The 12,730-nt window shown below is 43.7% G+C and overlaps 1 protein-coding gene across 2 annotated transcripts in view; it reads left to right on the plus strand.

Annotated features, from left to right (window-relative positions):
- LOC311279971 (HEAT repeat-containing protein 5B-like) overlaps positions 1 to 5,142 on the plus strand; it is a 42,027-nt gene extending 36,885 nt beyond the window's left edge. Inside the window, exons 31-36 of one of the 2 annotated variants that reach the window (XM_084391821.1) lie at positions 781 to 1,053; positions 1,164 to 1,367; positions 1,430 to 1,489; positions 1,950 to 2,101; positions 3,188 to 3,401; positions 4,272 to 5,142. In XM_084391821.1, the coding sequence (XP_084247947.1) occupies positions 781 to 1,053; positions 1,164 to 1,367; positions 1,430 to 1,489; positions 1,950 to 2,101; positions 3,188 to 3,401; positions 4,272 to 4,579 (1,211 nt within the window). In that variant the 3' untranslated portion in view covers positions 4,580 to 5,142. The remainder of the gene's footprint in view (positions 1 to 780; positions 1,054 to 1,163; positions 1,368 to 1,429; positions 1,490 to 1,949; positions 2,102 to 3,187; positions 3,402 to 4,271) is intronic. The other variant, XM_084391820.1, reaches the window with a different exon arrangement.
- The last annotated feature ends 7,588 nt before the right edge of the window (positions 5,143 to 12,730 follow it).

Genomic DNA, 12,730 nt, shown 5'->3' on the forward strand with positions numbered 1-12,730 from the left:
TCTTCCGTGGCTGGTGTAGCTTGGCCCTGTTTTCTCTGGGCTTATCTTCACTACTCTCACAGCGGGATTTAATACAGTTCCCGCAGCGTCATAGCTGACGCAATGTTGAGTTACCGCTCTCGAAAGGGAACGTCTCGGGTTACTATCATAACTTCAGTTCCCTGAGAGGCGGGAACGAGACATTGCGTTAGCCGGCGTGTTCACTGTTCGATCAGCTGTGCAAGCGTTCAGTCGTGATTCTGACAAAATTGTCGCACTCATGAATTTTATGCTGCCCACGAGCCTGTCAGTATTTGCATACTTCGCAACAATTGGCCAGCTGTTCCAAGCTGGCGTTAGCCTATAAGATTTCAGCGAAAGTGGAGAAGGGAGGAGTTCCCGCACCGTCAGCTGACGCAGTGTTGAAGTTAATGCTCTCAGGGAACCGAGGTTACGAGATTAACCGGAGACGTTTTTCAGCATCTCATGCCACGAGTGTTGCATTTTGAAGATGGAATTTCAAGTTATGAACAGTTAAACATTTAAAGAGCCATCTCAAGACCACTGCATTCTCAGTCTACCGGCTGCATTTATTATTTTATATGCTCATTCATATACATTTATACACTCTTATCTTGGCAAAGCAAGGTAAAATGCCTTATTTAATGCCTTATGGGGAATTTCCACACTTTAACCATTACCATCACTTAAAAAAACCTCAATATACAACTTGATATGTCTGAATGCGAGATCAATCGAGTGGTAGCTGATGAAAATAACCGTGTGTGTGTGTTGTGGCAGCTGTGGAGGGAGACGAGGAGTGTGTGTCAGTGCTCGGGGAAGGAGGCGACACCGGGGAGCTTGTTCCAGGTAAATCTCTGGTGTTCGCTGCGATGGAGCTGCTGGTGTTTATCCTGGTGCGACACCTTCCTCAGCTAAAGGAGGAGGAGAGGAAAGAAGAGGAGAAAGAGGGTGTCAGACGAACTCCTCAACACCTGAGTGACGACAGCAGCCGTCTGGTGGCAGCGTCAGTCACAGCCCTTGCAGAACTGCCCTCACTCTGCTCTCCTGCAGGTACACACACACACACACACACACACACACGCACGCACACACAGAGGCCTTAGGATGTAACATATGAAACATGATAGCCAGTGTATCTCAGTATGGTTGTGTGTGTGTAGGGAGCATGACGATCCTGCCGACAGTGCTGTTCCTGATCACTGGAGTTCTGCGAGAGACGGCGGTGCAGACGATCGATCGCTCCGTCCCGGTGCCGGTGTCTGCAGCTCTACAGGCCATCAAGACCCTCCTCAGCCCCCGAGCAGCCCGGAGCCCTGCTCTGATCCGCAGCAGCCTGGCCTCTGTGCTGGAGTTCTCACAGCCCGGTGAGTGTGTGTGTGTGTGTGTGTGTGTGTGTGTGTGTGTGTTTGTGTGTGTGTGTGAGCAGCCCGGAGCCCTGCGCTGATCCGCAGCAGCCTGGCCTCTGTGCTGGAGTTCTCACAGCCCGGTGAGTGTGTGTGTGACCATTATGAACCTTGCTATTACATTCAGATATTGTTAAGGACACGGGTCCCCTGTTAGATGGAAAAGGGCGACACCTGTTTGGTTGCCTTTACATTTAGCAATATTTATATTCTGACATTCTCTGAATGTAATGTAATGTTCATAATAACACTAAAACACCAGTTGCCATAAAAATACTCTGTAAAAAGAATTTGGAGGTCAAAATGAATGAAAATGAAGAAATGGCCAAAATCTTTACAATGTGTTTGTGATGGTAAGAAATGGCCAAAGCATCCAAACAGGGGTCGCACTTCACCATCTAACAAGGGAACAAATTCATTTTGTTTAATAGAATCATTACTCACTGTATAAAGTAAAGAGCTCTTTCTGCTCGATTTAACCCATAACTCTTAGCTCTTGCCATAAAGAGTGAGTGTGTGTGTTTGTCTGTTTCTGAGCTGCAGAAGCGTGTGGAGCCGGTGTGGATGAGGTCAGTCTGCTGACGGCCGTCACACTCTTCCTGCTGTCGGCCAGTGACGAGCTGATCGGCGTCTCCGTCCTGCAGAACGGCTGCATTGAGCGCTTCAGACACGGACTCGCTTCTGCAGATCCCTGGGTGAGTTACACAAACACACAGACTGACACTTTATTTACATGTGCTGTTCAGACTGTCTGCAGTAGTGCGTCACTGTAGAGTACTTGTGCACTGATGATTAGCACATATAAAGGTTCATAATGTGGTTTTGGAGCCGGTTTACATTCATCCAGTGTCAAAAAACACTTTAATGTCCTCATAATCTCCACTGCAGCGTCAGCTCTTTCCTCTCAGTGTCTGAAACGCTTCCATCAAGGATTCTGTCTATAAGCCCCGCCTCTCTGAGAGCTGCTCTGCTCTGATTGGTCAGATGACTCAGTCTGCTGTTATTGGTCAGAAAGCAAATGCTCATTATCATATCTGAATCTCAGCTCTTGATACACAGCGTCTTCTCAACAACACGAACCAAACTCTTCAGTCTCAGATAAACTACAGTGTTTGAGGGCGGGGCTAAGAGACACTGTTCAGCCAATCAAGACCAGAGGCAGTGAAATAGTGAAATATTATTATAATGTAAATCAGCTGTTTTCTATGTGAATATATAGTAAAGTGTAATATATTCCTGTGATCAAAGCTGAATGTTCAGCATCATTACTCCAGTCTTCAGTGTCACATGATCCTTCAGAAATCACTCTAATATGATTTGGTGCTCAGGAAACATTTATGATTAGCAACGTTGTGCACAATTTTGTTTCAGGATTCTTTGATGAATAGAAAGTTCATAAGAACAGCATTTATCTGAAATAGAATCTTTTGTAACATTATAAATGTCTTTACTGTAACTTTTGATCAATTTAATTAATCCTTGCTGAATAAAAGTATTAATTTCTTTATTTCTACCCGATCCCAAACTTTTGAATGGCAGTGTGTGTTCATCAGGAAGTGAGACTGAATCACTGACGACTCGTTTCAGTTCAGAATCACTTCTTTCCTTTTAGGACAAAAACTCCATTTATCTACAACTTACAACATTTATCTGCAACCTGTGCAGATCTTTTACATTTCCAAACATCTCTATTACTCACTACATGAAAGGGAATATCAGAAAAATCATAATAGAGGCAGTTTAAACCCTGAATGTGTGTTGTCTGTGTCATGTGTGTTCAGACCCAGGCCCGCTGTTACCAGCTGCTGCTGTCGGTGTTCCAGCACCCGTGCCGGAGTCTCTCGGCTCCCTACATCCACTCGCTGGCTCCGGTGCTCGTGGAGCAGCTGAGGAGCGTCGAGCAGAGCCGGCCCTCCACGCCGGCGGAGCTACAGGCCGTACAGGAGGGGGTGAAAGTGCTGGAGAGCCTCGTGGCCATGGCAGAGGAACACAACCGTAAGCGTCTGGCAGTTAACCCTATAAACCTACTGGATCATATCTGATACGCAAAGACCTTTATAGGGGACATCTCATGGAAATCTTGACTTTTCCCATGCTTAATTGGGTCCCCAGTGCTTTTTTTTGCATTTTACCGCAAACTTGCAACTAACGTTAGTTAACTTACTAAAGAAGGAGCAATCGCTTATTTGCTAAGGGTCGGGTCGGGACTCCAATGATCTCGTTTTCATGGAGACAGACGCTGTGTGTGTGTGTGTGTGAGAGAGAGAGAGAGAGAGAGACACGGAGGGAGAGCAGGGAAAGGAAATGCAGCTGAATGAATACATGTTTTAAATAGCGTAAAAAAAAAAAAAAAATAACGAAACGCAATATGTGGCAGCCGGTGTTGATTCTGTGGCGCACCGCCACGATTAGTCTATGTGTGGGAAACACTGGGTTATTCTGGGATTCTGGATGAGTGAGATTGGCCTGGTCTGTTATCGCCGGAGTTTCTGAAGCTCGTGTAAAGGCCCCGCCCTCTTCTGAATAGAGGCGGAGCTAAAGCTCATTTGCATTTAAAGGGACACACACAAAAATGGCACGTTTTTGCTTACACTCACAAAGGGGCAAAATTGACAAGCTCTAATAAATGATCTGGTATTTTAAGCTGAAATTTCACAGACACATTCTGGGCACACTATAGATTTATATTACATCTGGTGAAAAGGTGCATAATATGTCACCTTTAAATGATCAAAACTGCTGTAAAACCTTTTAAAAGTACTAAAGCCAATGAATACCGTGTGCCAGTTTGATCACTATGTTGAAAGTACAAAAACGAGCAGCTTCATGTCAAGTTGTTCCCTTAAACCGGTCTGTGTCCCACAGGAGTGCAGTTACTGGCTCTGCTGGTCCCGACGCTCATCTCATACCTGCTGGACGAGACGAGCTTCTCCACGGCCCCCAGCAGCTCCACGGGCCTGCATGAGTTCGCCCTGCAGAACCTGATGCGCATCGGCCCTCTGTACCCCGTGGCCTTCAAGACCGTCATCGGGGCGGCACCAGAACTCAAGACCCGGCTCGAGGCGGCCATCAGATCCACACAGGCCAACAGCAGAGCCAAGGCGGCTGCCAGACAACCTCAGCCCAGCGTACAGGCGGCGCCCACCATCAAACTCAAGACCAGCTTCTTCTAGTCCATCAGCAGCTCTGGATGTCTGGATAAGAGTTACAGTGACACTGTCATAAATCAGAAGGATCTGTTACAAGCATTAGTGCTTCTTGTCTGTTTTTATGAGCACATTTGAAATGCACCTTAAGTCAAACTTAATAACCTACTTTTGAAAGCTCACGTTACACTGGTGGAAATTGAAATTCCCATTTACCTGAATATTTCCATGAACACATTCCCATGCTGTTGTTTTTTTTAACTGTGTTGCTTTTTATTATTTTCTGTCTGATCATAATTTAAGCCTCATATTATCATATTTATCACTTTTCCAGAAATTTCACAAAAATAATGTGGTTTTTGGTAAATAATGATGATTGTTTTAAAGATTCAAGTGTAAACTACTTGACTTCTGCTGTGAATGTCTGTGAGTTCAGCTGAATCGCTGTGTAAATGTAGTTGCAGTCTGGGAGTCTATTGAATATTTTAGAGTTGCTCAATGCTGGAGTTCTTGTTTGAGCTTTTAATAACTTGATTATGTCTGCCTTTCATTGTCTGTCATTCAATAAGTAAAAATATATAATATATGCACCATTGCCTGTCATTCTAATGTCCCAATCAATAACCGTCCATAAGAGACTGGATGGTTGAGCTGCACAGTTGTTCTCATGTAATCAAGCTATTAGGTGTAAAACCTCAAATATAAGCTTGATTTCCCCGCCCTGCAGCTGATCTCATTGGTTAAAGGTAAACATTCGCAAACATCATCGCAGAGTTGTGTGTTTGGAACAACAGATCTCGAGCTGTGGTTAGAAGCAGAGTTTCTTGTTTGCATGACATGTGGACTCAATAAATCCTTATCTTGAGCAAAATAAGCAGCTGACATTCAGTGCAATCTGTGTCTTTAATTAAGATACAAATTTCATTTACGTCTTTTAGTTTGTCGAGATTTAAAGCGTCATTTTTGAAGTGTGCGCATGTGCGAACGTGCTCTAGTGCGCAAGAACGAGCCTATGATTGAATCTGGAGATAAAGCAAAATAACTCATGTCTGTAATTTATAGCAAAACATTCATTCGATCTCAAACAGATTCATTAAATGTAGTTATTACTCCAACACCTGCGTGACATCATTAACCAACGTGGTTGAACGAACAATTTGCAGTCGAGACTAGCTAGTTGATTTCTTCAACGATGCATCGGACTATGGCAGTGAACCAGCGAGTTACGGCGTTGTACGGGAAACACACACCATCACTGTGATTGACATGACCAGTGAAATCAGGGCGGAGTGTCCGCTGAACTGGTTTGGGGGAAAAATTGGTTTGGTTACAAAAAACACAATGTACTTATATGGTCATTCAAAAATATCAGTGTATTCTGATTCCATTTTTTGCAAGTAATGTTTAAGTCACAAATGTTTCATTAATTCATATTTCACCAGTGGACAATTTGGTTTTATAGGGGACATATCATGAAAATCTGACGTTTTTAAGTGCTATAATCGGGTCCCCGGTGCTTCTACCAACCCAGAAAACTAATGCAACAACTACATTAATGTCTCCACTAACATTCAGAAACGTCTAAAAGTGAAACTCTTCCTGAGTCTCTCCGTAAGGCTGCACTCGCTACTGGTGATTTTAGAGATTCTGGATGAGTGAGATTTGCGTTTGGTTATTTCCAGAAGGACTTTCTGTGTCTGCATGAGTTTCCTCCACAATCCAAAATTTGGACACAATAACTTGCCCTTACTGTGTCTGTGATGGACTGGCCATCTCTCCATGGTTTTTCCCACCATAAGCTCCTAAAATTTGTGTGTGTGTGCTGTAGAGGAGGTTTTCTTCAAGGATGTTCCTGTATCTGATTGCCTTCTCTCAATTCTTACCAGTCTCCCGGTGCCTGCCACTGAGAACCTAGCACACCATAGCATGATGCTTCCACCGCCATGTTTCACCATAGGGATGGTATTAGCCAGGTGATGTGCATTGCCTGTTCTACACCAATCATAGTGCTTACTGTTCTGTCCACAGAGTTCAGTTCACATCTCACCAGTCTGTTTAGCTTCTGTCTAACCACTCTGCCATAAAGGTCTGATTTATGTAGTGCTGCAAAGATGGTTGTTTGTCCAACAGGTTCTTCCATCTCTGCACAGGACTTTTGGAGCTCTTTCATAGTAAACACTGTGTTCTTACTCGCCTCCGAACCCAAATCCCTTCTTGCCCAGATGCTCAATTTGTCTGGACGGCCAACTCTAGGAAGGTTCTGGGTCATACCAAGCTTATTCCGTTTAAAAGAGATTGAGGCCACTGCTGTCCAGTGACCAATCAAAGCCTCTGGAAGCCATTTTATCTCCTTGTCCTGGGCAGCGTTTTACAAAAGCATCGTGAGCTAAGTTGATCATAGAGGCCATTGGTGGCGATGGTTCTACTTAGGCTTACGATGCTTTTGGGAAACACAGCCCTGATCTGTGCCTTGCCACATTTTGATCTTGGCAATCAACAGACATTTCCTTGGACTACATGGCTTTTTTTGTCCTGACAGTGCAGTATAAACTGTGGGCCATGTAGTATGCCTCGACCCATATTCCACTCCAAAGTATATTTTAGAATGAGCTCATCCCCAAAATGGCTAAATTATCATAGATAATAGATAAGAAGGAAATCAAGTTATATTGTTTCTTCACCATTTGGGTTTATCACATCCTGAGCGAATGGTCATCAGTTGTAGAATGGGAATGGGTGTGGGACACCGAGAACCTTCTCAGACAGTGGGGTGTCTCAACTTCATTAACATACAGACCACAGCTGTAACAACAAGAGCAACTTCATTTACATTAAGAATGGCAAACTGTAACAGAATAAAAGGTTTGAGATTTGGATGTTCTGGGTTCATTCTGATGCCGGTGAACCCAAGGTGCTTCATGTACTTTGCCTCTGCTATGCTGTAATAGACTTCATCTTTGAGATCTTCGACGTCCACATTATTTTTTCTTACAGCCCTTAAATACCCAGGTCTGTGCCTTTCCAAACTAAGTCCAATCAATTACATTTACAACAGATGGACATCAGTTGAGGTCCAGACACATTTGACAGATAATTAAAGCAAACAGAGCCCTGAATCCACAAAAAAGGGTGCTCCTCAATACTCAAATGATGCTCCCTCGTTTCCTCGCTCCTCCGTCCTCCAGCCCGCGACCCGGAAGCCGATTGTATTCAGCCATCTTGAAAGACATCTCGATTCTCTAATTGCACCGGGAGGAACGAGGAGTGAGGAAGCTTCCTGAGGGGTTATGAGTGAGGATACACAGGATCCCCCGCATCAAGGGGATGGGAAAGCTGAGACACAAGGTAAGGAAGTGAATAAGAACTGAGAAGCACCCAAAGAGTCCAGGGATGCGTCCGAAACCGTCGGCAGTGACTTGTTGCCTCGGTGCCCCATTAGGCAATGACTCTGCAGGCAGCGTTTGCACACGAAGGCAACTGGTTTCGGACAGACTTCTGAGGTAGCGTAATGGTTTAATGATCTACAGCAAAATAGAGCGAGCTTTGGTGAAAACTAAGTGTATATTTAATGACTTCAATAGCAATTTCTTGCTAGAAATGACATCATAAGTGGAAAACATTGATCAAAAATGTACATTTACTTACAAACTGACGACCAGCCGCAACTTTCAGGCGCAATCTTTAATTGTTATAGCTCAACTGTCACAGAATGGAAAGCACAGGATTGTGGGATATTAAAGGCAGCGAAGGATACATCTTTGCTGCCTTCAGAAATCAATCAGATAAAGGGATCTCAGGAGCCCGAAACTAACATTGCATTCGGACGTTCCTTGATGCCTCGCGACCTTGGACTGCGACCTCGAAGGCAGCATTTCTCCGTTTTCAGACGCAGCCCAGGAGGGATGGAGGGCCAGGCCCATAAGGATCTGGGAACAGGGGTGGAGGGAGGACAAGGGAGGCAATGTTGAGCTGGAGACCAAGCCGAGTCTAGCAGAGCAGAGAACCAAGATGGAGTCAGCGGAGCAAGAGCTTGAAGCCATGGGAGTGCTGGTTTCACACACACTTGATGCTTATGGTGCGTTCAAGTTATCTCGTAAAGATCATATACGAGTTGAACACACATGAACACACAATGTCGTGAATACGAGTGAGAAGCTCTGGATTTTCTTTAAGCCCCAATCTTTTTGAGTTGGGGGCGTGTCAGTGAGAAACATGGCAGAAAAACACAATGCCTAAAAGTATAAAGCAGTGATATTGTCAGGCTTTTCTATTTACAGCGAAGTAAGCTAATTCCCTGCACAGAATATGATGGCATTATAATATAACAATGTAATATGTAATGATAAAGTTTGCAGTGGCTTCATAAATTAATTTAAAACTTTTTAAAAAACAAAGCACGACTGATTCACATTTCTTTGTTCTTCATTTTCTAGAACTAGAGTTTAAGAACCTTACTGAATTTTTGTGTAATTAATTAAGAGAAAGTACACTGCCATCTTACTCCGACAATCAAACTCTGGTGCATTTGCGTTCATCTTGCAAAGGTGCACGGCACATGATAGAAAACAACATGGTCAATATATTGGGTTAATTTGTTGCTATTAAGCACAACAGAGGGAATGACACTTGTGTCTCGATGTCCACATTCCTGCAGTGGAGTTCAGCTCCAACCTTGTTTAAACTCAACTGTGTGTAAGTTTCTAGTAATCCTGAAGACCTTGGCCCTGTCCCAAATGGCGCACTTCATGAGGACTTTCGGTCTGGTGGACTTAAATTGTGCGTGCTCACTGAGTCAGCGAGTCCGTAGGCCATCCCATTCAGCATTTTACCACTCTGAAGTGTGCTCAGCAGCGCCCCCTTTGTACTCTTGAAGCGGTCTTCCATGAAGCCCGCATAGATGCAGGCTCCACACACTTTAACTACCCAGAAATCCTTGCGAAAGGCCAATCAGACAACGGATGGGAGGAGATTTCGCTCACGGACAATTGTTAACATGGCTGAGAAGAAAATATTACGTTTTTTTATTACCTAGGTGTAGCTACATTTTACCAGCTGTTACCTACAGTTTATACAAACATTATGGTCATCGACCAGTGGTTGATGTCTCAAACATAATAATAGCGCGTTGAATAATATGATCGCATTATTATTCATTAAATTAATAGAACCAGATGTCAGGGCTTTACTGAGTCATATCATATGTAAACGTAGTATGAATATTGAAACCTAAAAATTAATCTGAAACTCATGCACATTTTCATTATGTGTTAAAATTGTAATCTTAGTTCAAATGGAACATTATGTATTATTATGTACAACTGTATACATCATTTAAATAAGCATGATGTATCTTGTCTAATGCCCAGGTGGCATGCACAATATCAAAATACAGAACTGTAAAATTAGGCGGTGTAGTTGACATGGAGATAACACGTTGGAGCGCAAAAATGTGATTTCTCCTGTCCAACAACAACCAGACCGTTATTTCCGGCGTGCCGATCGAGTCTGTCCCAAAAATACCTCTCAATGCGCCCTCGTGGACTCGCGCCAAGGGCCAATAGGTCTGCACTACATGACGTCACCAAAGTGTGGACTCTGAGGAAGACCACAAGTCTGGAGTGTGCCATTTGGGACAGGGCCCTTGATGAGCTTGTTCAGGTGAGTTTGATCAGGGTTGGAGCTGAACACTACAATAAAGTGGACGTCGAGGGCCAGAGTTCAGAACCCCTAGTCTACTGCATGTGTTGTATAATGGTGGCTTTCTGCTACTTGCAAACTTCTGAAACGCACGCACATGTTATCTTACCTTCTGAACAAGTGCGGACCCAAGTTTGAGTTGCTTTCACATGTATGCCACAGTTCCATTACAACCTAAATTAGACAACCTCCTACAGGTAGTCTTGGGTCTGCATGACAGCTTTCACATTAACAATTTTTCATGCAAACCACGCTCTGTTTCGAATTAAACTGCCAGTGTGAAAGCACCCTAAAGACTGTCCATGCACCAAGCACCATGTTCAGACTGTCAGTCCAAATCCGATCAGAATTAGTGAACAGCACTTCCGTTCCAAATCCGTTTTAAGCTACATCCATATGTACATCCCGATGAAATCGGTTTCAGCCTGACTGCTCTGATAGGATTTTGTTTGGTTTATGTGACTTTATGAAGCCACATAAAATGTAAACGTCAGACGTTGTTATAGGAAACGTGCTGAAAGTCGCTGCCGAAACAAGGTTGTGTTGTTGCAAAGTGCCGGACAGCAGAAAATGACAATATAACGGAGACACATTTTGAAACCGGCGGAGACAATGTGGAAAAAAGTGGCTCATACCAGCCTCCGGTTCTGCCGCTGCCTCAGAAGACGCATAGTCCAGTGCGCGGCTACACATTTCCATGTTTAAATAAGACAATGTCTGTATTGCAAACCCCTCCATGTTGTGGTTGGTGTTGTTTTAGGTGTATACTTACCAATGCAACATCATTGCCATAGAAACCAATGCAGATATTCCGGAAAACAACAGAGCGGCATGGACACACAAATCGGACCTGAACAGTTGCGATACACAGTGTGGACTTCAATAATTTTAGATCAGATTCCAATCAGATACTACCCTGGAAATGCAGAGTTCTCACGAGAGTACAAGTTGAATTTGCTCAGCGAGTTTTCTCTGGCGTCGAGTAATGATGCTCATTAAATATGCCCTTTTATCCGAGCTGCACCAATCACATCGGGTTATCTGATATAGGCGGGCCAGAGGCGAGATGACGACAGCGCTGTGACGTCCAAGTCATTAGTAAACATTGCAAGATGGCTATGGATGAACACCAGTTGTTTGAAACAGCTTTGGCCGCTACAATGAACGAGTTAGACTTGGCTTTTTATCTAAAAGAGGAAAAGAAGACGCCACTCGAATCGTTCCTTTGCAAGAAAGGAGTTTTTGCTGTTTTGCCGACCAGTTAGCTCTGCTGGTAGCTGAGCGTATGGGGCTTGTTGTGATTGGTCGTAGTGTTATCCAATTGCGTGCAGTGAGATTTTCAAATGCATGCTTGGTGTCGCCCCTCGAGCTGGCCGAGTTTCATTAGTCGATGCCAGACCATTAATCTTTCAGATTTAGGTCTGGATTTCCAGGCTAATCAGATTCACAAATAATCGGATTTGGACTGACAGTGTGAACGTAGCCTGAGTGTGGTAGAGCAGGGGTTCCCAGGAACTGTGGTAGAGAACTGGTTGGCACCTTATCAATTATATAGGTGGCAAAGTCATCATCAGTCAGAGAAGTGGGCGGAGGTGGAGTCAGGGCCATCACTAGAGGGGAGAAAGGTGGGGACGATTCTAGGGGCCCCCGGGTTTTGTAAGTTCCCCCTGAAACACGATTTCAATCGAGGAGGGCCCAGATCGACAACCTGCACCGGGGCCCCGGAGCCCCTAGCTGTGTGCGTCAGTGTTCAGAAGAAAAGAGTGTGTGTTTGTTTGGACTCATTGAGACGTGAGCCCTCCGTATGAGTCGATCACTCAGTGGTTCTCACGGTCTCATTTCCATCACCTGTGCTTCATGTCCTGTTTGTATGTTCAAATAACCTGACGGTTCATTCAGTCTCATTAGCTGAGCTCCGTTTCCTGTGTTTCCTGTTATTGTAGGTTTGATTATGGCTCTAATCTGCAGCTCTTGTGTTTATATGATTACATTTTGGATTCTTGTTTTGTGGATTGTTGTTATGTGTTTTTTTGACCCAACTTAAACTCTGTTTAGTGCATGAATCTTTATATTCTAATTTTGTACATGTAATAAATACATGAATGAATACAGCTTTTGAATGTAATATTGCAACATTAATGATCTTGCAAGTTGCACATGCATCACAAAACCTCATTACAGTTTTTTTTTAAATACATAAAAAAATCCAATCCAATGCAAAGTCAGGGAAAATCAATTCTTTAATTGTAAATTTAATCTGGAGAGGTGCTTGACCATAAAGTGAGCAAGTGCATGGCATAGTTTACTGCTCTTTGCATTGGATTAGATTTAAAAAAAAACTGTAATGCGGTTTTGTGATGCATGCGCAACTTGCAAGATGCATGAGCAGTCTTTCTTGGTGTGATCATTTATATAGGCTATCAACAGGACCATTTATGTTGCAATATTCAAAAGATGTTAAAAAGCAAACCTAATGCAGAG

This window comes from Rutilus rutilus (genome assembly GCF_951802725.1).
Source record: "Rutilus rutilus genome assembly, chromosome: 20".
Lineage (NCBI taxonomy): Eukaryota > Metazoa > Chordata > Actinopteri > Cypriniformes > Leuciscidae > Rutilus > Rutilus rutilus.